The sequence below is a fragment of the Peromyscus maniculatus genome, chromosome 7 (assembly GCF_049852395.1).
Source record: "Peromyscus maniculatus bairdii isolate BWxNUB_F1_BW_parent chromosome 7, HU_Pman_BW_mat_3.1, whole genome shotgun sequence".
Taxonomy (NCBI): Eukaryota; Metazoa; Chordata; class Mammalia; order Rodentia; family Cricetidae; genus Peromyscus; species Peromyscus maniculatus.
Window position 1 is genome coordinate 114,090,446 of NC_134858.1, and position 27,763 is coordinate 114,118,208.

The 27,763-nt window shown below is 41.3% G+C and overlaps 1 protein-coding gene across 11 annotated transcripts in view; it reads right to left on the reverse strand.

Moving 5' to 3' along the window:
* The window catches only part of Rbms3 (RNA binding motif single stranded interacting protein 3), a 794,057-nt gene that overhangs the window by 79,884 nt on the left and 686,410 nt on the right, over positions 1-27,763 (reverse strand). For 6 of the 11 annotated variants that reach the window (XM_042281903.2, XM_042281910.2, XM_042281909.2 and 3 more), the window contains exons 9-10: positions 25,745-25,841; positions 23,331-23,381 (exon numbers count right to left, since the gene is read on the reverse strand). In XM_042281903.2, coding sequence (XP_042137837.2) covers positions 23,331-23,381; positions 25,745-25,841 — 148 coding nt within the window. The remainder of the gene's footprint in view (positions 1-23,330; positions 23,382-25,744; positions 25,842-27,763) is intronic. The other 5 variants (XM_042281904.2, XM_076577299.1, XM_076577298.1 and 2 more) reach the window with 1 other exon arrangement.

Below are 27,763 nucleotides of genomic sequence, written 5' to 3' on the forward strand. Positions count from 1 at the left end.
AATGAAATAAAATTGGTGTTAACTGGATTGAAACACAGGTGCCCTGGTTCTGCCACCAACTTGTGTGATATTAGGAAAGCCAATTAACCTCCCCGAATCTCACTTCTTCACGGCGGCGGGAACGCTGTTGCAGAGCTCAGTTTTACCTTCTGTCGTGGGACAAACAGTATATCAAGAGCCTCAAAGGAGATGAGATGAACTTTGTAGACTGCAAAGACAGCCATATTCCAAAAAGGACAAGAGTTCAAATCCCAACCCCAGTGCACCTGCTTGTAGAAGCCTGGCATTTTCTAGGTGAACAAACTGTATTCCATAGTAATCGAAAACAGTGGCACACACTCAAGCCATCCCAGCCACCAGCTAACTAACAACAGGAGCAAAGTCTTCAGAAGGTATTTTGAAAGAAGCATGGAGTCCCTTAGCTTAGGTGGGGTAAAGGTCGCTTGCTGTTTCCTCCAGTTCTTTTTTACCATGATGCGTGGTAATGGTGGTCAACTTGACTGGATTTAGCGTCACCTTAGAAACAGATCTCTGAGCATATCGATGAAGGGTTTCTAGACGGGGTTAATTGAGGTAGGCAGACCCATCCCAAATATGGATGATACAATTCATGGGCTGGATTCTCAGACTGAACAAGAAGGAAAAAGCAAGCCGAGTCTCTGAATTCTTCTCTATCTCCATTTCCTGATTGTGGACACAATGTGACTGATTGCCTTGCTATGGGATGTTCTGTATATCCTGTGGAAGCCTGTTCTTGGGTTCCTCGTGGCTTTACCCAGCAGGTCCGCATAGAGGATGATTAGGACCATGGGCCTGAGTGCAGGTGTCTGAGATGGTCTGCACTTGGCTGTGCTGGGGGATGGTCTGTATGTCAAGTTGCTCTGATTGGTCAATAAATAAAACCTGATTGGTCGTAGCTAGGCAGGAAGTATAGGCAGGACTAACAGAGAGGAGAAATAAAAGAACAGAAAAGCAGAAGGAGTCACTGCCTGCAGCAGCCGCCAGGACAAGGAAGATGTAAAGTACTGGTAAGCCACGAGCCACATGGCAAGGTATAGATTTATAGAAATGGACTAATTTAAGATATAAGAACAGTTAGCAAGAAGCCTGCCATGGCCATACAGTTTGTAAGCAATATAAGTCTCTGTGTTTACTTAGTTGGGTCTGAGTGGTTGTGGAACTGGCAGGAGACAAAGATTTGTCCTGACTGTGGGCAAGGCAGGAAAACTCTAGCTACATTGCCTCATACTCCACCATCTTGACTTTTTGCCATTTTGGACTGTTCCTTCAAACCCTGAGCCCAGATAAACTCTTCCTTTATTAATTTGCTTTTGTCAGGGTATTTTGTCACATCCATAGAAAAGAAACTAGTATCTCTATAAATTAATGCACACACACACACACACACACACACACACACACACACACACACATACACACACACTTTCTCAATCAGGGTTCATTGATAAATCTCAGCATTCTACTAATCTTTCCCCATATAGAATTCATGTCAAGTTTAATTTCACATTCTTTAATGTATACTAAATCAACCACTTCCTTCCTTAATGCACCAAAGGTTTAGTAAGGGGAGGAACTACTTTTGCCTTATCCTCCTCTTCACCCTTACTGTGGAAGAGCACTAATGCCTGATAACTAATGCCTGGTAGCTCCCAGGTTCTCTGTTTAATTAAGAAGACCACAAGAAAGGAAGAATCTGTGACCTCTTGAGACATCCAAGTCTCCTGAGGGAAGAATAGCACCAAAAAGGGTAAAAGATGCTGAAGCTCATGCTGAGGTCTCCAAGACAAGGCGTGTCTGAATGATTCCACTTCTACCCAAGCCCATCTTTGAATGTTTGAAACCAGTGGCCAGTGCACTGCTTTATTACTTTTCTCCATGCTGAGATTTGTTTTGTTACAGCAAGAACTTTGATTTTTCTTCAGTTATTTATCTTTAAATTTCTAGAATAATGCCTGTCTCATCAAAGACATTTAGAATGTGTTTGTTGAGTGAATGTTGGAGTGAGTGAATGAAACTCCAGTTTTCAAATAAGTTCACTGACTTTGTTTGTTTGTTTGTTTGCTGAGACAGGTTTCTCTGTGTAGCCCTGGCTGGCCTGCTTTGTAGACCAGGTGGTGGTGCAAACCTTTAATCCCAGCATTTGGGAGGCAGAGGCAGGCAGATCTCTGCAAGTTTAATTTCAGCTTGGTACACAGAGCTAGTTCCAGGACAGCCAATACACAAAGACACACTGTCTTGAAAACAAACAAACAAACAAAAAAAGTTCACTGACTTTTAACAATCTAATGAATTTGTTAAATTAAGGAAAAGGTAGAAGAGCTAATTTTTTACAGCCATCATCTTAACAAATTCAGGCAACAGAATGTTATCTCCATTTTTTTATTGGTGTGGAAAGCACTGTTGAGACAGGGTTTCATGTAGCTCAGGCTAGCCTTGAACTCACTGTGTAGCCAAGTGGGGTTTGAACACCCTGTTTCCCTGCTCCCATGTACCCAATATTGGGATAACAGGTGTATGCCACAATGTTTGGCTCAGAAATGTTCTTGATTGTCCTAAAAATATCTCACAGGTCAATTACACATTTTCTTTCCTTTAAGTAATCTGTTGAATTTTCAGAAACATACATTTCTTTTTATTGGAATGCAATCTTCATGTTTCTAATCTGCTCACCCCCCTCCAGTGTTCTACTCTGTCTTTGTTAGACTTATAATCACTAGGTCACTTTAGGACAAATGTACTTCTCTTGGACAACCAATGAGTCACATTTCTAGTACACATAATGTCATGGTGGCACACTCCTGGGAAACCTGCACTGGTGAAGGGGCTGGCAAGGGTGGCAGGAATTCAGGTTCAGCCTCAGCCATGTAGGGCATTCAAGGCCAGCCTAGGTTACATGAAACCCTGGCTCAAAACAAACACATGAACTAACAAACAAAAAACAAACACAAAACCCCAAACAAACACAAGAAAGTGGATACTCAATGGATAATTGCCGAATTTAAGAAATCCAAGAACATGCACCTTAAAGATAATTGTGGTACAATTTAGTGATTTTCTAAGGATCTGTTTGTAAGTGGAGAGAGTGGGAAAGAGAATTGTCTATGGGAAGTGTGAGCAGGAGGATCTCGCCTGATTTGGTTGGACTGTGAAATCATTCTGTGATAAGTAATTCTAGTTTCTGAGACAGCTGTGAGAAAGAATCATGTCAGCCAGAACATGGCTATATGTGTTTGGGCAAGAATCCAACAGACACTGGTGTGGTTTGGTGCATACTCCCTCCCCACTCACACACCACAGGCACACAGACTCCTGTGTTTGGACACTCCATCTCCAACTGCTGCTGGTGGTTAAAAACTCCAGGCACTGGAGGTCTACGGGGAGGAAGTTAGTTTCTGGGGAGCAGGACGGGGGTTGATGTTCTAGCCCCGTTTCTTGTCCTGTCTCTCCCTCTTGATCTACAGAGATGTGAGCAAGCAGCCTCACCCCTGAAGCCACACCTCCCCGCCATCAGGAGCTACAAACCCTGCAAGCTGCTCTTTGTCACATGGTTTGTCACAACCAGGAGGAGGGTGACAGATACAGACATCAAATGACTGGTCTCTTCTGGTTTATGCAGCTCTGTCTCCACAGTTCCATAAACAGGATGGCTGCACTTAACAGGCTTGCACAGATGAACAAAGACAAGTTCTCTGCTCAAAACAATGGGAGCTCGTCCTGGGTCACCTTGGCGGCAAACACTGATGCTGCATGCTTTTGCTTTTGTGGTGGAAATCTGTTTCAAGTACAGAATAATTTCAATCTTTTTCTTTCTCGGGACTACAACAATAAGAACAGTGACATATTATTCGTGTATGTGTGTGCTCATGTTTGTGGGTACGGGTACACATGGGTATGTGAGTTCTTGAGTGCAGAAGCCAGAAGCTGATGTCCTAGAGATCCTCCTGCCTCCACTTCTCCGATACTCGGGAATACTGGTGTGCCTGTATGTGGGTGCTGAACACTGAACCAAGCAAGGTCTTTATGCCTGTAGGCATGGCAAGCAATTTGCCAGCTAAGCCATCTCCCCACCCCCACCATAGTCCTTAATGCTGGTTCAGATGTCAGTAATTCAATAATACAGATCAAAGGCTTATACCTGAAATGTTCTGTTGTATTACGGATACTATTTCACTCAGAGATCTTCCTGATGATTGCCCGTAAGTAAATCCTCAATCTTGACATTTCCCAACTGAACCTTATTCTTAGAAAAAGTCAGGAAGGACACTTAAGTCTTTGAACCATCATCCAATTTGTAAGCCCTTGTCTAGAGATACAGACACAAGGCTAGGGATTTTTAAGAAACTCACTTTGAACTGCTCTTTACAATATCTAACAAGAGGAAACCAGCCTGTGTTAGAATCTCGTGGGATATGGAAAATCCCCAGGAAAACACAACATTCTGTAATGAATTGCTGTTTGCACCCCTCGTATGTAATTGTTTTTCACTGTGGTTTTTGAAAATTGGAAATGAGTTGCCATGAACTCATTACTTATTATCTATTCTTAAATGACTTTATTTATTTGTGTGTGTTTATATGGGGTGGATGTGGAAGGGTAACACAGGTGTTGTGGGGCACATGTGAAGTCAGAGGACATGAGAGTAAGTTCTTCCTTCAAACTGGATGAGCAGCCCTTGACCCCCAGGACCCCCACAGTGGAAGGGAAGAACCAACTCCTGCAAGTATGACCTGTGTAAGTGTTCCCTATTATCAACATCAACTTCAATGTTGGGAGAAAAATACAGTTTAAAGCCTCAAGTGCCAAAGATAGGATTATCCAGTAATGCCTCAAACAACTTATCCTGGTCAATAAATGAAAAATTTCCAGGAACACTACAGTTTACAAGTAGTGGGAACTTCCCAGTATTAGGGGAGTTCACAAAATCCTGTTGTGGAGTATTATTTTAAGGTGTGTTACATTTGTTTATGCTGTGGAACATTTGTTTAATGATGCAAAGATATGTTGCATTCCTTTATGTTGCATTTGTTTAACTCTGTGAAGCTGTGTTACTGTGCCTGCCTAAAACAACTGATGGTCTAATAAAGAGCTAAACATCCAGCAAGGCAGGAGAAAGGATAGGTGGGACTGGTGGGCAGAGAGAACATATAGAAAGAGAAATCTGGGAGGAAAAGAAGAAAGATGAAAGAGCAAGAGAACAAGGACAGAAGGATGCCGGGGGCCTGCCACCCAGCCACCCAGCCACCCAGCCACTCAGCCACAGAGTAAGAGTGAAAGTAAGATATACAGAAGTAAGAGAAAGGTAAAATTCCAGAAGCATAAGGTAGACAGGGCTAATTTAAGAAAAGCTGGCTAACAACAAGCCAAGCTAAGGCCGGGCATTTATAAGTAAGAATAAGATTCCACATGTGTGATTTATTTGGGAGCTGGATGGTGGACCCCTCAAAAAGCCAAAAGAGTAAAAGGAGCAAAAACAACTAACAACAAAATCCTCTACTCACAATGACTTAAAGAGGAATTAACAAACAGAGGCCTCCTCAGAGAACTCTTATATCCACATTGACCTCAGGAGAAGATGGAGTAACAAACTGCCTCCTTGTATTTCTTTATGGATTTGACAAAGTGACTAATTTTCCCTGGTTTTACCAGACATGTATTATGATTATAAGCTTCTCAAATCCTGTCACTCTTCCACTGTAGGTTGATAACTAGAAAGGCGATTTAATTCAAAACACAACAAAACCAAACTTCTGAAATGTCCTGAATGATTAAAATGAACTAGTTTCACAGACACACTCTGGATTGGCTCCTTCACATCAATGGAGGTTGTGTCATGACCTCTAACACTCTTTGTAATTTGAAATCTCATTCTCTTATCACCGTGATCAATTCTGTAAATAGAAGCATCAGGTGTACATGCACTGGTTGATTCCAAACGCATACGTTAACACAACACAAAATTAGCTTTAAAATTTTGAGTGTAAGAAAGGGCATAATTGGCAAGCCAAATAATCTTTCTTGCAAGGGACATAAGCCAGCACTTAAATTAGGTCACAGGAGACAAACACATTTAATGTAATATCATTATATGGCTAGTCCCGTGTGTGTCTAGGTCTGAGAAACATTGTATAAAGTCTGGAATCACTGGTGGAAAGTAAAAGCTTTTCTAGAAGTTTCCCCAGTTATCTTAACTAGGAGGAAGGACCACCCCAAGTCTGTTAGTACCATATGTAGATGGCAAACCTGAGTATTGAAGCTAGAGATTGCAATCTGTGTCTAGTCTGGCAAACCCACCATGTTCAAAGGAATTCCATGTCCCTGGCCATGAACAGAGCCCTCTCACTAATGTTTAACTGAGTTTTAATATGTAATCTCATGCTCTCCTGGCCTCAGAGTTCCCATTGAGAAGTCTCTTACTACCCTAGCATGTTTGCCTTTGTCCAGTCAGCATTAGTCTTTTACGGCTTTCTGTGTTTGCTATGTTTTTGATTTGTTGATTTTTTCATTTTTAACATTATCATTTGTTTTCTACAAAATTTCAATTCCTTGTCTGGATTTTTACTCATGTGGTTGACTTTCTTCTCTAGGCACTGAATTTATTTCCTAAGTCCTTCATTGGCTTGTTTTCATTCTCTATGAAGTCACTGATGGTTTCACTGATAAACTTTTGAATTCATTGTTTAGTCTTCTATCCATTTTTTGACTCTTTGGACTTGGTTAATTGCCGAGTTAAGATCTTTTGGAGGAATCCTGTCATTTTGTTTTTTCATGTTTCTGATCTGTCTGTATTACAATCTGCAGTTGGTAGGGATGGTTGCTTTTCCAGTTTCATTTGAGAGTCTACGTAGTGAACTGCCTTCGCTGAAGAGCTGAGGCCTCAGTGACACACAGAGAGGAGAAAATGATCCATGGTGGTAACAATGGCACAGAATAAAGCCAGGCATAGTAACACACTTTAAACCAATTAAAGCCATCACTAATGACCACAGAAAAGAAAATTATAATCATGTTTGCAGTGACCTATGAAGTTGAAAGTTACTTATGCAAACTTGAAAACAATAACTGGATGAAATAAAGGAAGGAGTCAAGAGACAGAAAAACAAAGAAGAAACTGGGTTAAGTCAAAGGAGAAACAGGCAGGAGACAAGAAAAAAAATCACAAGAGGGAGAGAAAAGAAACAGTAGTTTAAAAAATTCTGCACAATAATGAGAAACGTATAAGCAAATAAATAGATAAACATAAAGAGGGAGAAAAATAAAAACCTACAATCTTCTTTTTAAATAATACTGAGTATTATAAAACAGAAAAAAGGGGGTACACAAGAGCCCAGATAAAATTTAAAAAGAATTAAAAAGACTCTAAAACTGTAAACACATTGCATTGAGACGTTTTCTTCCTGAACCCAGGACGTGGAGGGCATGGCCAATTCAGGTTAAAGACTGCTTCAATCTGTTCAAACTGGTGCTGAGCCTGGAGTAGTTGAGGCTCCTTTGCTCGGGTGTGATGTGGTCACTTTAAGGGATTCCCAACTCTGCAGGTGGGAAGCCACTTCTGACCATTGTGAGCTCTTCAGCCTATAAATCAGGCTAGAGCTCTGCCTGCCAACCCCATCTGTCCACCTCACATTGGCTAATGTCTAAGCCAAGAGATGTTTCAGGGTGTGTCGAGGATTGAGGCACATGGAAACTGAGGTCTGTTACTATGGCACTTGTCTCAGTCCTGTGTAATCCTTTCAGTATTAGACATCCTGTAAGAGAAGAGGCTGCAGGGGGGATCAGCTGGATGAGAGCTTTAGGGTTCTCAGTCCTGTGAGCAGAAAGCATCATGGCAGAGAGCTCACAGCCAAGCTGACTGTTGACCCAACCTCTGGCTCAGGATTATCAGTCTCAGTTATATGGCTGAGGGCAGAGGGAATGGGGCTACTGGACCAATGAGTCCATCACCACAGGAACCACCCTTTCTGTGTGTATGTATCCTGCCAGCCCTCCTCCAATTCAGGACTGCCTCAGAACACAACTAGGTGTTCTAAGTGTAATCAGTATATGATTACTTTTTTTTTCATGCCTCCCAAGTTGCTCAGCCTCAAACTAGCTTTCCAGATACTGCCTACATATGGCCATGCAAAATATGGAGGGTGCCCAGATGGATTCTTCTCAATGCTGACTTGTCATACGGGAGCTATGGGCATATCGGATACCCCAACTGGATATAAGTCTTATGGGAAGTATGGACATGTCCTAGGCCAGGACAAGATCTGACTGCCAGCCTCTTTCTTAAACCAGTGATATGCAGCTTACTTTAAGCAAAACTCTTCAGTCTCTCTCACATTGTCTGGGGAACCTGACAGAATCGTTCCTTGTTAGCTCCTTGGCCAGTGCTTCGTGTCCACCAGACTCCATCACTGTCTTCTGACCCCAAGGTGAGTGTTAACGCTCTGTCCTTCTTCCATATCAAGTTGATCCTTTGTTTCTCTGTGTTTTCTCCATCCTGGTGTTACATGGAGCTGCTTCTAATCTGACCCCTTTAATCTAAACTTTCCTTTGAACTAGATTCCATTCCCGCATCTCAGAAAGTTGAAGATTATCCTGAGATGTGCTCTTAGGGATGCTTATTAATAGCAAATAACATAAAGTGGGCATCTTAATGACTTTTTTAGTTATTGATTACAAGTGCTTATGAGATCTAGGACTTAAAAGATGAAAGGCTTGGTAAGAAAGTCAGAATTGGTTTTTAATATAAAACATTGTTATGCAGAACTAGCTATAATGTGCAATGATGAAAAGACATTCAAAATTATCTCTTGGTAAAAGTCCTTCTGAATAGAGGGGTTGTGTTTTTAAAGGTTTTACTTTTATTACAGTGTGTTGGGGGGGATGCACACAAGTATGTGGGTGCCCCAAGAGGCCTGATGAAGGTGTCAGAGATCCCCTGGAACTAGAGTTACAGGCCCTTAGTGACTGCCTGATGGAAATGCCAGGAACTGATTCTGGGTTCTCTGTAGGAGTAGCAAGCACTCTTTTTTTTTTTTTTTTTTTTTTGGTTTTTTCGAGACAGGGTTTCTCTGTGTAGCTTTGCGCCTTTCCTGGAGCTCACTTGGTAGCCCAGGCTGGCCTCGAACTCACAAAGATCCGCCTGGCTCTGCCTCCCGAGTGCTGGGATTAAAGGCGTGCACCACCACCGCCCAAATAAATGGTTTTTATGTTTGTTTTTTAGATTTTTTTTTTTTTATTATGTATACAGAGTTCTGCATGTATGTTTACCTGCATGCCAGAAGGGGGCACCAGATCTCATTACAAATGGTTGTGAGCCACCATGTGGTTGCTGGGAATTGAACTCAGGACCTCTGGAAGAACAGCCAGTGCTCTTAACCCCTGAGCCATCTCTCCAGCCCCAAAATAATACTAAGAATTTTTTTTTTTTTTTTTTTTTGAGACAGGGTTTCTCTGTGTAATATTGGTGCCTGTCCTGGATCTGGCTTTGTAGACCAGGCTGGCCTCGAACTCACAGAGATCCTCTTGCCTCTGCCTCCCAAGTGCTGGGATTAAAGCGTGCGCCACCACCGCCCAGCACAAGCACTCTTAATTGCCAAGCAATCTCTCCAGCTGCCCAAACAGAAAAAAAAATATCATTTGGGGCCCAGTTGATGATTAGGCATCTTTCCTCTGTGCTAAGTGAGAGTTACATTGCAAAATCACCTTGCTCTTTTTAACATGAATATGGATACATCTTCCTCCACAGCATCTGCTCTCAGATTTCTCACCCCCTTCTTGGCATTTCTTTTCCACTCTGTTGAGTGACATAGAAGGACAAACACTCCTTGTTTTTTGAAGATTTATTTTAATTATGTGTATTTGTGTGGATCCATGCCCATGAGTCCATAGTGGCCAAAAGGGGCATCAGATCTCCTGGAGCTGAAGTTACACATGGTTGTAAACCTCCTGTTTAATGGATGACAGAAATCCAACTCAGATCTTCTAGAAGAACAGCACATGTTCTTAACCACTGAGCCTTCTTTCCAGGCCCATCATCCTCATTTAAAAATATTAACTATATAGTATTTGTCAATCAATTTCATGCATGTCTTCTAGACAAAGTCAGCAGAAAGCTACCTTTTTCTTCTCTGCTGATGAGATGATTTGGCTCCATATGAGTTACTTTTCTCATCACTGTGACCATATACCCAACAAAAGTAACTGAAAGGAAGAAGAACTTAGTTTAACTTAGAATTTAAGAAGGGACATAATCCACCATCGTGGAGAAGGCACAGCAGTGAGAGAGGGAGGCACGTAGATTGCCCAGGCATGCAGGAAGTGGGGCTATCAAACCTCAAGGCCTGCCAAAACTCACCCACCTTTTCCAGCAAAGCCCCACCTCTTAAAGGTTTCAGTCTTCCCAAAGAGCAGCACAGCCTGAAGAACTGGCATGCAAAACATGTGCTACACAGGAAATTTCACACAGTTCCGGACATTTCACACTGAAACCAGAGAAGGCTGTCGGTTCCGTCAAATGCAGCTTCAGCGTCAATTGACCTTGGGGTAATTACTATCAAGAAAGATGGGTTGATACCAGCTAAAGCTAAAGTGATGCCATCAATCTGTGCAGACACTCTAGCATTCTTACAGCCTATAGCCAATAATTCTGTCTTATCACTTCTGCTTGCTCCTAGGGAGTACACTTTGTCCTGAGTCGCTTGGACACGCACACCAGGCTCTAAGGGTGCCAAAAGTCACATAGATTTCATGAGCCATGAACCAATAATGGCTTCACCCTGACATGAAATTTTAGGCGAAGATCTTAAGCACAACATGGCAAAATCTCAACAAATACTTGTTGAGGCTAAAAGCACCAAGCACATTTCTTTAGGAAAATGCTGGTGTTGTTGTACCCATTTCACAAAATTCAGAGACCACCAAGGAGCCAGTTTCTGATGCAAGCACATAAGGGTCTTTTTATTGTCAGGTTCAACCTGGGCCACCACCAAGTAGATGGAGGAAAATGTGGCGGTGGCAGCAGTCCCAGGGGTAGAGAGTTTTTATAGGGAAAAAACACAAGCCAGGAATTACATGCTCTGGCAACTTGGGATTGGGTAGAAGGGATATGGGGCAAGGTGATTTTTGTTGAAACCATTGGGTTAGACTTTTTGATGAGGAACCACAACTTGCTCAGCAGGATTATCTGGATATCTTCAAGGGCCATAAAACATAGACAGAATGTCTGCAGGAGCATACTGTTTGAGTTGTCATGGCACATTCCTGAGGTCCTTTCTGGAAGTGAGTACAGCAGGTGGTCTAAGATGGTGGCCAATCTCTTAGATGCGGTCTGTATTGCCTTCACAGTGTCATCTGGCTTCTTCTATGAAAAGGTAAGTAGCCTTGATCTGTGTGATCCTGTGTCAGGTGGCATGACTGTAATGGAATCTTGTTTAAGGAAACTGGAAACATGAATGAAGACAGTTGCATTTGATGTCATTCTTACCTCACAGTAAACCATGAGAGATGATGTACCTAAAGAAGAAATCTTTTCCATATAAGAAAATGTCTCTTTATAGACACTATATATTAGATCAAAGGCTCATGTGGTGACACCCAAGCCTAAGGTGGTGGCATACTCAGAGATAAGAACACTTGTGGAGATCACTGGGAACATGCTCTTTATCTTATTTTCTTTCCTATTGCCATGACTAAATACTCTGACAAAAGCAACTTAGAGGAAGAATGGCTATTTCATCTCCCAGTTGCAAGTTCCAGCCACCAATGTGGGGAAGTATAGACATGCACTCAAAGCAGTGAGCTACCACCTCACATTCACAGTCTAGCGCAGAGAAGGAGGAATGCCTGCCTGCCTACAGCTCAGCTCACTTCCTCCTCTCTCATACAGTACCAGACCCACACCCAGGGGATAATGTCACCAGCTTTTAGTCTTTTGTGGTGGTATTGTGTTCCCCGAAATATTGTACATGCTAATAAACTTATCTGGGGTCAGAGAACGAAACAGCCACAATATTAAACATACAGGATAGGCAGTGGTAGCACACGCCTTTAATCCTAGCATTCTAGAGGCTGGATCTCTGTGTTTTCAAGGATACAGCCAAGCATGGTGACTCACGCCTTTAATCCCAGGGAATGATGGCAGAAAGCAGAAAGGTATATAAGGCATGAAAACTGGGAACTAGGCTGGTTAAGCATTCAGGCTTTCAAGAAGCAGTTCAGCTGAGATTTCTCTTCCTCTCCCTCCTTTCCTCTTTGTCTCCTGTCCATCATGTGGTGAGCTGACTTGCTTTATCACCACCTTCCCACCAAGTGTGCCTCATCTCACATAGGCACAGAAAAGCCCCTGGACTGAGTCCTCTGAGACTGTGCCTTAATAAATGCTTCCTCTGTAAATGGGTTTCCACAGTGACAGAAAGCAAACACAGCACAGTATCTATTGTTTGAGGTATTGCCCTGAGAGATGGGATTAGATCATCATGCACTATTAGTCTAGAATGGGGTACTAGAAACAAAATCTCTTCTCTGGCCATTTGATGTGCTTCCTTTCACCAGAGGATGAAACAGTATTTCCTTCTTCCCATTCTTCCTTTTTTTCCTTTCCTTTCTTTCATATTTCTTTGCTCACTCCTTTTCTTACTTCTCCTATTCGACTTTGGTTTCAGAAAATTTAAGACAACATTTAAGTCCCCCATTGTAGAAACACATAATTTCAATGTTAACAAATTGATTTCCTCCACTATGAATACTGCTCCTTTTTCCTTAGTTTAGATCGTATTCCTGGTTCCCTTCTGTGTTTCTGTTTCTTTGTTTTTGAGTAGTTCTCAGTAGGGGGCTCTGGTTAGATTTCAATGCCTGGCTCTTCAGCTCTTCCTCCTCATGGGTGCTGAGATTATAGCTTTACATCACCATGCAGTCAACTAGTTCAGCTGTTTTAATGCATCTCTAGTGGTAAATAACCTGAGAGGAGGTGATGGAGAAGCCCTTGTTACTCACTCACCTTGGGTCTGGAAAGGAAAGATCTCCCCTTTTGTGTTCAAACCCATCTTGGCACAAGCCAATCAATCAATTAATTAATTGAGGTTTTCCAATAGAAAGTTAGGTCCCAACCGAATCAGAAAATCTAAACATGTTTTAAAATGACATACATAAACTCTTTCAACTTGGTTCTTTTCTTCAACCTAAGTATTATCCTGCCTTATTGTGAAAACAAAGATAGCTGTGTCCTATAGAGATCATATCTGCTAGCTAGGAAAAGGGAAGGTAGGAAAGAGACTGGGTGAGATGTCATCCTCCCTCTCTACAGTCTTTGACCATGATGTTCAAACATCGCCATCAAGGCCATGAAAGGCTAAAATCTTTCAGACTTGTCAGATTCTCAGCAAACAGGACAGAGATGAGATGAGAAACAAGAAAAACCAATGAATACAGACCTGCAAATGGAAAGCAATTAGCATATTGTATTATGAACCTGAGGACTTTCCCTAATCTGTAGCCACCTCTTCCCTGGAATATACTAACTGGCTGACCTATTGCCTTTCTCCTCCCCCACCCCACTCGCCAAATCAACATCATTAATAACGACCCTGACCTGCAGACTGAGCACCTAAGCACCAGTTCCCCAAGGCTAATTAATACCGTACCAATCAAGCTTTTCAGAAACAGAATCCATCCCAACAATATTCTAAGGGACAAGAAAATGAGAACAGCATATTAAAAGTTAGGGTTTCAGGTTGCCATAACAAATTGAACTCATTTATGAGCACCTGTTTAGTGAGTGCTCAAAGTCCACATAATGGACAGGCACTTAGATGTGAGAGAACATTTCACCCCCTGTGCTATGAGAGAACATGTTCAGAGTCTCCCTGAGCCTCATTCTCAGCCCTTTAGTGTCTCCCTTAGTAGCTTTGGTTCCTGGCATCATGTATAAAATGAATCATTTGCCCCTATCTCTACACAATTGTGTTGCCCTGGTAGCCTGTTGTTTTCTGGAAGGTCTGGCATGGATTTTTTTTTAGTTCTATTTTTGCATTCTTTAGGAAGTGAGGTGTTCATAGGAGGTCAGTTAGCACGTGTATTAGTTATGTTGAATGTTAACTAGCTATGAAGGAAGCAATGCTGATACCTTTAAGGAGGAACAGGCTAGGTAGTGACACTTTGGTTTGTTGATGATGAAGTAATGCTGAGTACTATCTAAGGATACGCAGGAATCATGTATGATTGAAATTTTGTCTCAGTCATTCACTCATATGTCCAGAATGCTGTGTCTAATGTTATAAAAATGTAATAGAGTATGCTTTGAGCTTATGTATCATATTTAAGACACCTAATGAAATAATATAGAGATGCACAAAATGACAGACATGTACAATGACCAATTTCCATAGCATCAAAAATGAAATGCTTCAATATTATGACCAGTTAGAGATGGAAGCATCTGGAATAGTTCAACATTCATGCTGAGATGCTGTAGATCAAACTCAGGACCTTTCCTGTGCTAGGCAAGTGCTTTACCCTCTGACCACGCCCACAACCATTGGATTTTTGAGACAAGAGCTCCTATCATAGCACAGGTTGGTCTTGAAAGTATGGTCCTCTTGCTTCTGCTCCTGAGTGCTGAGATGACAGGTGTGTACTAACATTTCTGAGTGTGCCAAAAAGTGCTAAAGCATGTTTTGAGATTGTGAAAGATTCTAGAGTCACTGAAACTTTTAGATGCCCCTGTGCTTTGAAGCCAAGGGATGTCAAATAGCAGGGAACACTTGTTTTCCAAGATGCCTTCAGGGGAGGAATTTAGAAGGTGGAGGTTCCCAACAGAAACATCTTTATGGTATAAAGTTATTTTATGTACAGAGGCTTTGAATAGTGGCTTTTTCCTGATGCAAAAAAAGTTTTTTTTTCTCCCCTTGTGATTGATTTATACATTACACTACTGGAATTTATAATGTTTTCATAGAGTTCAGTGAAATGATTTATAATTCATGTTACTATTTTATGAAATGTACCCAAAAAATTTTAGGCAATAGCACTGGTGTTTCCAAACTAATAAAAATGAGGTCAGAGGTGCTGGAGAAATGGCTGAGTGGTTAAGAGCACTGGCTTCTCTTGCAAAGAATGTGAGTTCAGCTCTCAGCATCCACATGGCAGCTCACAGTCATCTGTAACTCCAGTGCCAGAGGATCCTACTCTCTCTTCTGGCCTCTGTGAGTACTGCATGCACATGGTACATATAAACTCATGTAGGTAAAACACTCATATACATAAAAATAATAAATATAAACATCTTTTTTAAAGTTTCACAGTCTGTCAAAATTGGCTAAATAAAAGTTTCATTCCCACAGACCAGAATTTGTTTCCAAGCAAATCCTTCCCTTATTCCAGAGCAAACATCTGACTCAATCAAGATCAATGAAATTTCTTGGGATCCTCTCCCCATACTTTTGTATATTATTTTCCCTTAGTACACCTTATTTTTAACACTTATAGACACCATACCCATCAGATCATATTCATTTCTTTTTCTTCTCTGCTCTCAAAAATGCTCCCCTCTTCTCCATATAATTGTTAAATATTAGACATTTTCCAACTATGTACTTTAATTAAACCATCTTAAATGCATGTAAATTTTTTATATGATAGAACTATGCATCTTGAGAGAAGATGATTGGATGATTTTTTTATCAACTTTCCTCAGTTTCTAATATGAGACATTCCACATATATCTAGTGCTATATTATTTTAAACTGTTGATCTTTTTCATTGAACCTAAGCCCTTGAATTGGGTAACATGAAAAGCATGGAAAGTAACTGGCCATCACAGTTGAGACCTCAAGGGGAGTAAGATTGACTGAATGAAGAAAACCTTGGGGGAAATGTTCCTCGTATTTTATCACAAAAAAGTTACTAAAAACAACCCCATGATTTCAAATATATATATATATATATATATATATATATATATATATGTATATATATATATGTATGTATGTATGTATTTATCTACAACTACCAATTGTGTTTGTTTGTACATTATTTCAAATCCTGTTATTCTCTCTTAATTGATTATTTCATTTCTGTACATACACAGGTATGTATAATATACTTTTATTATTTGTCCTTCACTGTCTTCTCTAGTCCCTTTTGCCTTCTTCAGTACCCACTCCCTTCTATGTCAATATCTTTATTCTGCAGTGCAGTGTATTTAGTTAGGGCTGCCTGCATGACTGTTAACAATGTGGCAATCTGGACCATTTGTAAGACTCATGCAGTATGTTCATAAGTCCGTAAGTGAGCTATATATTTGAGTTTTCTGTGAATTAGACAGAAGTCATGAATTATTTTTAAAAATGAAGTTTGACAGAATATATACATCTGTTTCCAAAAGCTAAGATGGTGTTCATGTGAGTTATTTTAAATTCTCAAAGGCAGACACTTCTATACAACTTTACAATTTTTTTCCAAAATTTAGGGAACAAATAACTGTTTCAGATTATATTCATGAAGGCTTAGCAATTGTGATACTGAAACTTTATTAAAACAAGGACATGTAAAACAGTATAGTACCTATTAATCTCAATAATAGAATCTGACGCCAGATAATGAATAAAGTATTAATAAGTAGAATTAGAAATACGTATTAAAGAAGTTTATATTCTGATAAAATGCAGTTCATGGCAGAGTTTTTAGAGCAAGAAATAAATTAAAAATTACACAATTATAAAATATGTAATTAAAGTTTAGTTGGCAAAAGAGAAAGGGATAAAACCAATTTCTCAAAAGATTTTGGATTAAATCCAACATCTACAGCTGATTAGAGACAAAAAACACTTAATAATAGTTTTCCTATGATGTTAATGAACAAGAGGGCCATTCGAAAGAAGCTGGGAAATGGATTGTTAAATGCATAGGTTAAACTTGAGGTGGAGGGGCTCTCTGGAGCTTTCTGATGCCATCAGCCAGGATGAGGAAAACATAGAGCTAAATAGACGTTGCTGCCTTTCTTGGATTTTCAACCTGGAAAATCATGAGATTGGCTCCCATAAGCTCATCTGTTTGAATGCTTGGTCCCCACTGGTGAAACTGTTTGGGAAGGATTCGAAGGACTGGCCTTATTGGTGGAGGTGTACCACTGAGGGTAGGTTTGGAAATCCAGACCATTCCCAATTAGCTTTTGTTCTACCTTGTGGTTTTTGTCCTAAAAAATGTAAACTTCCTGTAACAGCTCCAGTGCCTATATGCCTGCCTATTGCCATGCTCCTCACTCAAGGGGGCACTCAGCTTGGCCTTAGACTCTAGATGTCTGCCTTAAAGGGACTTGCCCAGCCAGTTTTCCCAGCTAGATGTTGTGAGTGCTGGATTTAGTGATGTTTTGCTATCTATCTATCTATCTATCTATCTATCTATCTATCTATCTCTATCTATCTATCTATCTATCTATCTATCTATCTATCTATCTATCTATCTATCTATCTATCGATATCTATCTATCTATCTATCTATCTATCTATCTATCTATCTATCGATCGATATCTATCTATCGATATCTATCTATCTATCTATCTATCTATCTATCTATATCTAATCATCTATCTATCTATCTATCTATCTATCTCTTACTATTTATTTTTTACTTTGGCTTGCCCTATATTTAATAAAACCAATCATTCACAATCAAAAGTATGGCTATCAAAGATCATTTTTTGATCACACAAAACACAATGTTTACTTCTACAGAGACTGTATGAAGGAATCCTAGTTGCAAATTCTTTCACACTCTATACAACGGTGAAGTGTAGACTTCATATGGTTGTGTTTACCTGTGTCACCTAAGGCTCTTTTTGAAAAAGTGCTGTAGAAAGAATTTCAGAGTTCTGTCCAACAGCAGCAAAGCCAGGTGTGTGTTTACAGTAGAGATGGTATGTGGTCTACCATGGAAAGAGCCTTCTTCATGGTTCCTTCACTCCAAAGGAACACAGCAAAGATGGCTGTCACTAGACTGTGTCCATCACCAAGGATTCTGCTCTGCCAGAAGCAGTAACATACAGTTTAGGAGTTAGTTGTTATTATTAGGTTGGGAACTATTTCTTGTGACTATGTGTATTTTTATGACCAGGTTATTTCTGCAGATACTCAAAACATCTCACTCTGACACTTGAGTAATGAAAACATGAAGTTTTGATGGTTTGTTCTGTTCAGGTGTTGGAATAGAAGAGAAATTGTCCCAAAACAGTGCTTTTGGAACACAAATGCAATGCTCCTTTCAAATCTGGGGCTATGCTTTGTCAGAAAACACCCCTAGAAATTGAGAAGTCACAGCCCCTGAAAGGAGAGCTTAGCTCTTACCTCAATTTAGGCAAACAACTCAAATTCAGTATTTTGGCTTTCTGAAACAGCCCTGTTGTCAAAAGAAAGCTGCCATTTGCTCTTTTGCTCTAGACACGGGGTTTGCTCATCATAAAAAGGGCCATTTAGCCAGCACGGTGATAGAACAGTCGGAGTTGCAGCAAGGACACATCACACTTCTTACTTAGTTGTAATTAGATAACCAAATTATAATTAAGTAGAAACAAAAAAGGTGACCTTTCTCCTTGATATGAAGTAACACTAACTGCGTGAAGACTCAAAGGGGCTAGTTAGAGCTGAAGGCAAAGGATTTGCTTTCTCTTGGGCACTGTCATTGATTTGCGATCCCGGTCAGGAGTATGGACGTAAGAAGGCATGAACACACTGGAATACAGAGCTGTCCATCATGCGCTCATGTGTCATTCCCATTGCTCATGCCGCTCTGTAGAGCAGGTGTGCTGTACCATCCATCAGCCTGGTGGTGTGATGCTGAGCTCTCAGAGAACAGCCAAGAACAGTTGAGAGCCCTGGACCGAGAAGCAGAGACAACTCAACCTGGTGAGAAGTCGCTCACAGTCAAATGTGCAACAGTCCTCTCACCTTGGGGTTTTCTTAGTTTACAGCAACCAGGCCAAACAGACACAGTCATCTTCCCTAAGAGGGATCTGACAACATTCCAGATGATCCAGTGAGGTCTCCAGATCCGGTTACAGTGAACTGTGAACTGTTCCTTGTACAAACACCAGAACACTGGCTATGACCCACAAGAGGAGACTTTCATCCATCTCCCCAGAATCACTGGTTCCAAGTTAATAAAAGGGTACACTGCTTAGATAGTTAAGTCTGAAGGCAAGCAAACTGGAACAGGAGGCGTTGGAAAGCTGTTGTAATTACTAAGGTGGATTGTCAAATTGATTAGTTTTAGAAATGCCTAGGACTTGGTGAAGCACATGTTGAATGCATCTGTGAGGGCATTTCCTGAGAGGAATAACTTAGGGGAGAACATCACCCCATAAATATTACTTGTGCCATCCTATGGCATGGGATCTCAGAGAGAACAAAAAAGGATAAAGAAGGAAGCCAGCTAGGCACCCACATTTTGCTCCTCTGCTTTCTGATTGGATGGCATGTGAGAAAGCTATGTTCATCTCACACCTGAGAACTTTTCATAGTGCCATACTTTCCCCATCAGGATCCACTGTACCTCTTTAACCCTGAAAGCCTTCCCTAACCAAGTTGCCAGAAGAAAGCCTTCCAAACTCAAATTGCTAGAAGAAGCTCCCCAGTCCCCAGTCTTGAGGTGCTTCTTGTCATACATGTGACAGTAGCACACAGCTGTATGTTTCTTCTTCCTCTCACTCAAGCCCCACCCCTTTCTCCAAATATTTATTTCTCACTTACCAATCACTACTGCTCTGACTTAATCATTCATGCATTCAGGCAAAAAGGCCCAGGGCACTGGGTTCGACTTTAATGCTTCATGACTTCACAGAAACACTATTCTGTTTTCAATTACTAGCCTTTTTGAGAACACAGGGTCCTCCAAATCAAACCTCAAGGACGTTGGGTCAGGATGAAGAATCTGGTGCCCACTTGGGAGTCAGCACACAAGCCTGGCAATGTGAGGAGCCACCACCACAAAGAGGCTCACACACAAGACTGGATAAAGATAGGGACAGACTATGTCACAGTGGTACGATCTGGTTCCCTTCTGTTACTATGACAAGCACAACCAGAAGCAGTGTAGGGGAGGGAAGGGTTCATCTAATCTTGCACTTCTGTGTCACAATCCACCACTTAAGGAAGCCAGAGCAGAAACTGTGTAGGAAGAGTTTTCTGGCTCACTCTATGGCTTGCTCCACCTCATGTCTGCTGGTTTCCTTATACAGCCCAGCCCAGGGAATGGCACCACCCATCGTGGACTGGGTCCTCCTGCATCACTTATCAATGGAGACAAATTCCTCACATACACGCCCATATACCAATCTAATATAGACAATTACTCAACTGGGACTCTTTTCAGATGACTTTAGGCTGTTTCAAATTGACATTTAAAGCTAACCAGGACAAGGAGGGAAATTGAAAATAATTGGAATTAGATATTTGAGATATGGATATTGACAATATGAACATACTTGTTAATCAAGCTCCATTTAGTGATAAAAATATACTTAATAGCTATTATCTTTAAGAATTAGATATTAAATGGTTTAATTAGGAAATGTAGTAAGTACTGATATCAATAACTTTCTATGTTTATGGTTAAAGATATCTGCACTGAACTTACTGGCAAGGAATTTAAGTACTCCCCAAATGTGTTAGAAAAAGGTTGACTCTGTTATCCTTAGGTTTATTTCTATATAAATATCCATTTTCTACTAATTATATTACTTAAAATAGGATTAAACATCTATTTATTTCAATTCAATAATTGAATTATTCAATTATTCAATTCAATTATTGAACTGAATCATTTGTTGAGAATTTGCTGTTTGTCAAGACATTTCAGAGCATTGGTACTTTATTTCATTTAATGCACAAAATCCATAATTATTTAGAGATTACTATGTTCGTGTGAGGACAAGGAAAGTTTAAGCTGTTGCTCAACTCCCCATAAGCTAGAATGATTTCCCAGCTCAATAATCCCAGCCAAGAATCGACACAATCGGTCATTAACTTGCTCAGTCTTGCCAGCTCCAGTTAGTCTGTTTCTTGGCCTCAGACAGCTGAAGTATATTTACATTTTAGTATCAGAGGGAGGAGAGAGAGAGAGAGAGAGAGAGAGAGAGAGAGAGAGAGAGAGAGAGAGAGAGAGAGCAGTTTAACTTTCGCCTTGATGAAGACCTCAGGCTAGCTGATAAAGTTGCTTAGACAGTATAGACAATCAGCAAGCCTTTTGGGTGGAGAGGGGAGACTGAGGACACAAACCCTGTGTTGCCATGACACTGTTTAGCTCATTTTCAGAAAACAAAGTGGTGGGTGGCCCAGGCAATCCTTTGTCCAAGAAACCACTGGAGCCATAGATCTCACATGTTAGCCTTAGAGGCCAAGCCCAACCATGATACATAACTCAGTCATTGGAAGTGATGTGGTATCATTGACCAGAAGCCACAGCTAGCAAAATCCAAGGAGACACATTAAAACACACACACACACACACACACACACACACACACACACACACACACAATCTACTATTTGAGGAAAAAATATATGCTTTAAACACACATGTAAACAGAGCTGAAGATATTTTGGGGTAGAGGAGGAATCAGAATGCTTTGACCAGAGTCCCCAGTTCCAGTTGAAGTAAAGATCTACACAACCTGCCCCTATCTATCTGTCTGTCTGTCTTCTCCTCCCTCCCTATATCCCTGTTTTGGGAGTTCCAGAAGAACTGGATATTCATCTATGACATCTGGAAAATTGCACAGAGTTCTTCCAGATGTGCATTCCTTTTGGCCACAAGGCGATGGTGCTTACCTCAGAGAGAGACCACAAGCATTATTACTCTGTAGGTGAGCACACTATTATTTTTTTAGAAGGTTATTGGTTCCTGCTGGACAGTCTCGTCTCCAGAGCTTGCCAGGCATTCTGTATTCTCTCTGTGCTGGCTTTATCTCTGCTCAGCTATATAGTGCCTTGGCAGAACATGCTGAATTTTACCTCATGACTTGAAGAGAGAGCCAGGATTTTTGCTCTGTATTGGACATATTGGTATAATTTATAGAACACAGGCAAGATGAACTCAGGAAGGACCCAAAATGTATAAATAAGGGAAAATAGAGGGACTTTCAAAATATAGCCACAACTTCTGTGTTGGTAAGATATGTATACACTGAAGTATGTAAATAAAATAAAACTATTGAAATGTTAGAGGCAATATGAAAAGTTACTTTTTAAAAAGATAAAATGGCAACTTGTAAATTTGAAAAACGTATTCTCTGATCCTTTGAGTCCATTAAATTTGCACATGTGAGAGGTGTGTGTGTGTGTGTGTGTGTGTGTGTGTGTGTGTACATTTAATGGTCTTTACTATGGCTGCTTTATGTAAATGTGTTATCTAAAAGGCTAAAATTCTATAATGAGGATAATGTTTATGATAGTCAGATTTTATATTCCCTGCCACTTATGGTTTCTTCCCCTGCCAAAGCACTGTTAAGTGATAGAAAAGGAAACCTGGACACCTGTCACACAACACAACTCCCCTCTCTCATACTCTAATGAGTGTGATGCTTTTGAAATCCCCCCTTTCTCTCTCTGTCTCTCTCTCTCCTTTCCTTCCTTTCTCCCACCCTCCTTCCTTCCTTCCCTCCCTTCCTCTCCTATAGAGCTATAAAAACTGCAAAACAAAATCAAGATCAAAGGAATCCTTTGCTGCATTCCAGGCTCTCCTGTTATACTTCTCACTGGGACTGAGGACAGGAACCACAAATGGGAATCGCAGCAAGTAGAAAGTACTTGGAATGTTCTGAAAGAAATCGCCCCATCCCAGGAAAGAATAGAATGGCAAATAGACATTAACATAAAAAATCTACCCACTTTGCTGTCCATGCATCATCTTTTCTTCCTAGGTATTACAAATGCATTTCATTGAGTATGTACTTGGCCATGATAGTCCAAAATGTCCCCAGAGCCTATCACACCACATCAGGAATAAAGTGAACATGACAAACAGAATGGGACCCAAAAAGCTTTTCTTCATATTTCAGGCTTAACTGTCAACAGGTCTGAGTTTCTCTCTGAAGCAGAACTCCTCTTTCACTCAAATCTCTGTTTCTTGCCTCTGTCTCCACCCCTATATCTAATTGCCTATGGCACATACTTCTGTGCCCTTTCCAGTGGCTGCTCTGCTTCTGGAGAAAGTGGCTGTCTGAACGAGTTCTAGTATATGAACAAAGCTCCACCCCAAAGCCACTATGCATCACAAAAGCTTGCACTTGGATAATAGAAATATTGAGCCTCAGGTGACTGAGAACACTTACTGTTGGTTGCATAATGTATGGCAGATGAGGCGTCCATGAAGTACTCTGGACCTATGCATCAAACAGCATTCATTAGGACAAGGCAATCACAGAGGCAACTTGCTTCTTGTGTTTGATGGCATTGCACTGTGTCATAGGAAGTGGAGACAGGAATGCTTGGCCCCGATTAACTTAGCAATTCTCCATCTAGGTAGCTGGCTGCAATGCCCACACAGGTCAGGCAGTGTTTGTGTGTGTGTGTATGTGTGCATGCATGTGTATGTGTGCATGTACATGTGCACACATTTGTAAGTGTGTGTGCAGAGCCAAAGGACAACCTCAGGTGTCATTCAAAAGGTAAAATTTACCTTGTATTTTTGAGATGGAGCCTCTTACTAGCTTGGAACTTTCCAAGTAAGCTAAGCTGACTGGCCAGTGAGTCCCAAGATCTGCCTGTCTCTGCCTCTTTAGTTGAGATTACAAATTTGTACCACTGTACCTGCTTTTTCTGGGGGTTTTGGGATTGTAAGCATTTTGCTGACTGAGCCGCTTCTCCGGCCCTCACAGTTGAACCCTGAAACCTTATTTTGAAGTCAGAGTTGAAGACTAAAGTCATAAAAAGGCCCAGAGACTATCTGTAGGTCAGTTCACAGGGACATCCAGGAAGACACTGAAGGAGTCCAAGGCTGACAGCTAAGACTCTCATCTCTTCCATTACCAACCCCTTCACATGCTCAGGGGACCCCATCTTAGCGCTAGCCAAGCAGCAAAGGTAGTGTCAGAAAGAAATACAACAGAGTGTGGGGGAATGTTCCAGGTTAAGGCCAACTTAAACACGCTTGTGATATTATTCTCTCTCATGGTAATTAGTATTGTGGATAAAAATGTGTATGGCAGACACCAGCTCTTCATAAATGTTTCATGTGTCACCTGAATGAGACAGTGTGTGAGTGGATCATCACAGTGAAAGCCAGGGAGATTTTACTTTGCAATATATTCTCACCCCCAAATTTGCCAGTATACTTCAGATTTTCTTTTAAAGTGGTGCAAAGTAAGAATTAATAATGTGGGAAATTGCTGTAATCTCTTGTTTGGGAGACAACAGTCACTTTTCTGTGGATATTTTATTCATGTCACCTAAGTATTCCATGCTGTGGCTCAGTGGGTGGTCTTGACTCCAGCAGAGGCCAAGATTAGTAAAAAAGACAACACACAGACACACACACACAGACACACACACACAGACACACACACACACACACAGAGCTAAAGGAAGAACAAAGCTGAAACACACCTGCACACAACCTCTTGGGCCCCAAGAGATGGCAATTAAGAAGTCGGCCACTCTAGAAACACCTCATGCAATCTAAACAAAAATCTACCCTATCAGTGTGGGGAACTTGTCTCAAGAGTTTGAGTGGAGAAAAGGAATGGTGTGATTCTAGGGGCCTCTGGTTAGGGGAAAATGTGTATAAACTTCAACTTGATGCTCTGACAGAGGGGACATCCTGGAAAATGTATGGAGTGACTAAGCCAGGGAAATGCCACTGGATTAGCAGCAACAGGCTTACTTGCTGCCCACTCTGAAACACCCACCCACACGTGTTTTGCCTACTACAGAGAAATCACAGGTCCACGCACTTGCGCCTCCTCACTCTGGCCCTGTTTGCATTCTCCCCATCTGGAGCATTCACAGGCATTTTCTGATGAGCACTGGAAGAAGAGCAATGAGTCACAGCAGGTACTGAATGGAGTGACTGGCTTGGCTGGGAGGTAGTTCACAAGAACACGAGAAAGAGTGGGTTTTGCGGCAGGCATGTGACTATTTCAATCCACCTTTGAACTTGGAATTACTGGCTAGAACACCTAATTTAGGACACACAGTGAGTCTCAGATGCCCCAAATTTCCACACATGGGACCCCCAATGTCTCATCTTTCTAGGAATCAGAAATGAGGTAAAGGGCAGAAAGAAGAAGCATGTTTTCCCACTTTGATTCTCCTCCCTATCGGGAGGTCTCATCTAACATCTAACAGGGCACCTTTGCCAGGACAACTGCGAGAAAAACTGAGATGACAGTGGCACACCACCCTGGAGCAAGGGATCTCTGCAGAGGTGCTGCTAGGGAAGACCCACTGTGGAATGTGAGCAATGAAAACAGAGACAGCAGGTGGCTCATTTCCCAGCATGGAAGGAGCCATGCTGAGCTGGGCAGGAAGAGTGCAAGGCATGTGAGGTTTGATTGTTTAGTGAACTGATGCAAAGAAAGCCTGGGAAGCCAGGAAGCCTACACTAATAACGGGAACAGTATCATATTAAGGCGTGGCTACCACGTGGGCCAGATTTTTTTTTTAATTCTCCCTTGCCCCTTTGGGCTCTCAGTAGCACATGACTGGCAAAGAAAGTCTCTGGTGAGGTGCAGGGGAACAGACCTACCTGGTATGTGGAGACAGGGGAGGCGGCAATGAATGGCGTGATAGATGTCTGTGGGATCATGCGGTTGGTCGCGAGACTGTACGGTGAAGAATAAAATCTGCGAACAGAAAACAATAAACAAAGATTCATGAAGCTGCTGCTTGCCTGGCCTGCATTCCAGCTCTTCCTAGCACATGGGGAAAGAGAGCCCCCACCTTGTTTTTCCACCATCTGGAAGGTTTACGATCTCCAATTCCTCTAAGAGGGACAAATCAGTTAAACACAGGAAGAATTTTAAGTCATCTTACAAAATCAATGGTGAACACAACAGTCTTGATAACTAACAGGCAGAGGAGTATCAAGCCTTACACAAGGCGGTGGTGTCCAGGAGTCCTCCCAAAGAACAGTGGATAAAGAAGGCACTAAGCTTTGTAAGGATGGCCAGTGATTGCCCACAGCAATTGCATCTGTTCAGGAAATAAGAATTCATTCCTAGAAGGCTCTAGATATTTTGTGCTAGTATCCCTGCTTCCTACAGAGAATATTTTCTCCATGGAAAGAGAAGAAAGAAGATGACTTGCATCTGGATTGAAGCAAGAACTTTGTGGATTCCATCAAGGAAGTAGTGTAGATAACAGGATCATAGGGCATGCTCCAGGAAACTATGAGGAGTAACTAATCTCCTCAACCTTCTGGGACCCTGAATGAACAATTATAAGATGATATTGAGTGAGACTAGGAACTCATGGATCGGAGGGAAGAACCTTCCTGAGATCTACTACAGAGAAATTCTTATATACAAAAACCAGTGGGATGCCCATCAATGGGCAGGATAGGTCTTAGTGTCCACCAAGTGTCTACTGATCTAATTCTTCAGCAGGATTTTAAACTCTATTTCCTCCCACATAGCTCCATGTATGTGAAAGGCCAAAGTAGCCATGCACAGAACAAACAAGACTAGGTCACTGAGGTCACAAGATTGCACTGGTGTTCCTACTGACTGGGAAAAATCAGGGGTAAAACAGTGGTGGTCTTCTTTTGCTAAACGCATAACAAAAGTTAACCGTGATATTCATTTTCTTTCTTTTTTTTCTGTTCACAAATTGCCTTTATTTCTGTAGGTCTTTATGAAACATTCCACTGTAGCAGGAATCTTAAAAAGTTCTTATTAATAAAATCAAACCTGATGCCAGTTATTGGGATGAATGCTGGAAGATCAGAGAAGCAGAACAAGCCACAGCTACCTCATCTTGCCAATTCCTCAGCTGATCGTGTTTCCTCAGACTGGAAGCCTCTGAGTCCTTATCCAAAATGAATCTCAGCTGAACTGTTGCTCAAAAGCCTCAAAGCTTAACCAGCCTAGTTCCCGGTTTTCACACCTTATATACCTTTCTGCTTTCTGCCCTCACTTCCTGGGATTAAAGGCGTGAGTCACCATCCCTGGCTGTTTCTAATGTGGCCTTGAACTCACAGAGATCCAGAGGGATTTCTGCCTTTGGAATGCTAGGATTAAAAGTGTAAGTGCCACCATTTTCTGGCCTCTGTATCTAGTGGCTGTTCTGTTCTTTGACTCCAGATAAGTTTATTAGGGTGCACAATAGTTAGGGGAATACAATGCCACCACATTCCACCTTTGCAGATCATAGTCCTTTATTATCAGATTCATGTGTTCTTTCCCATCCCTTTAATACAAAAAAACCTGCATTATGCAATAAGCTATTTTCACTGACATTTTACTAAGTACAGTATTCATATGTCAACATTATTAGATCAGTTACTCAAGTGGATCACACAAATTTATCTTCACTGTGTGGTATAGGCCTTTAATCCCAGCACTTGGAGGCAGAGGCAGGTGGATGTTTGTGAGTTCGAGGCCAGCCTAGTTTACAGAGTGAGTTCCAGGACAGCCAGGACTGTTTCACAGAGAAACCCTGTCTTAAAAAAAAAAAGAAAAGAAAATAGGAATGATGTTCATTTTCTAGTTAGCAGGACAAAGTCTTAATTAACCCTTAGGATTCTCTGACACTTTGAAACTTTGAA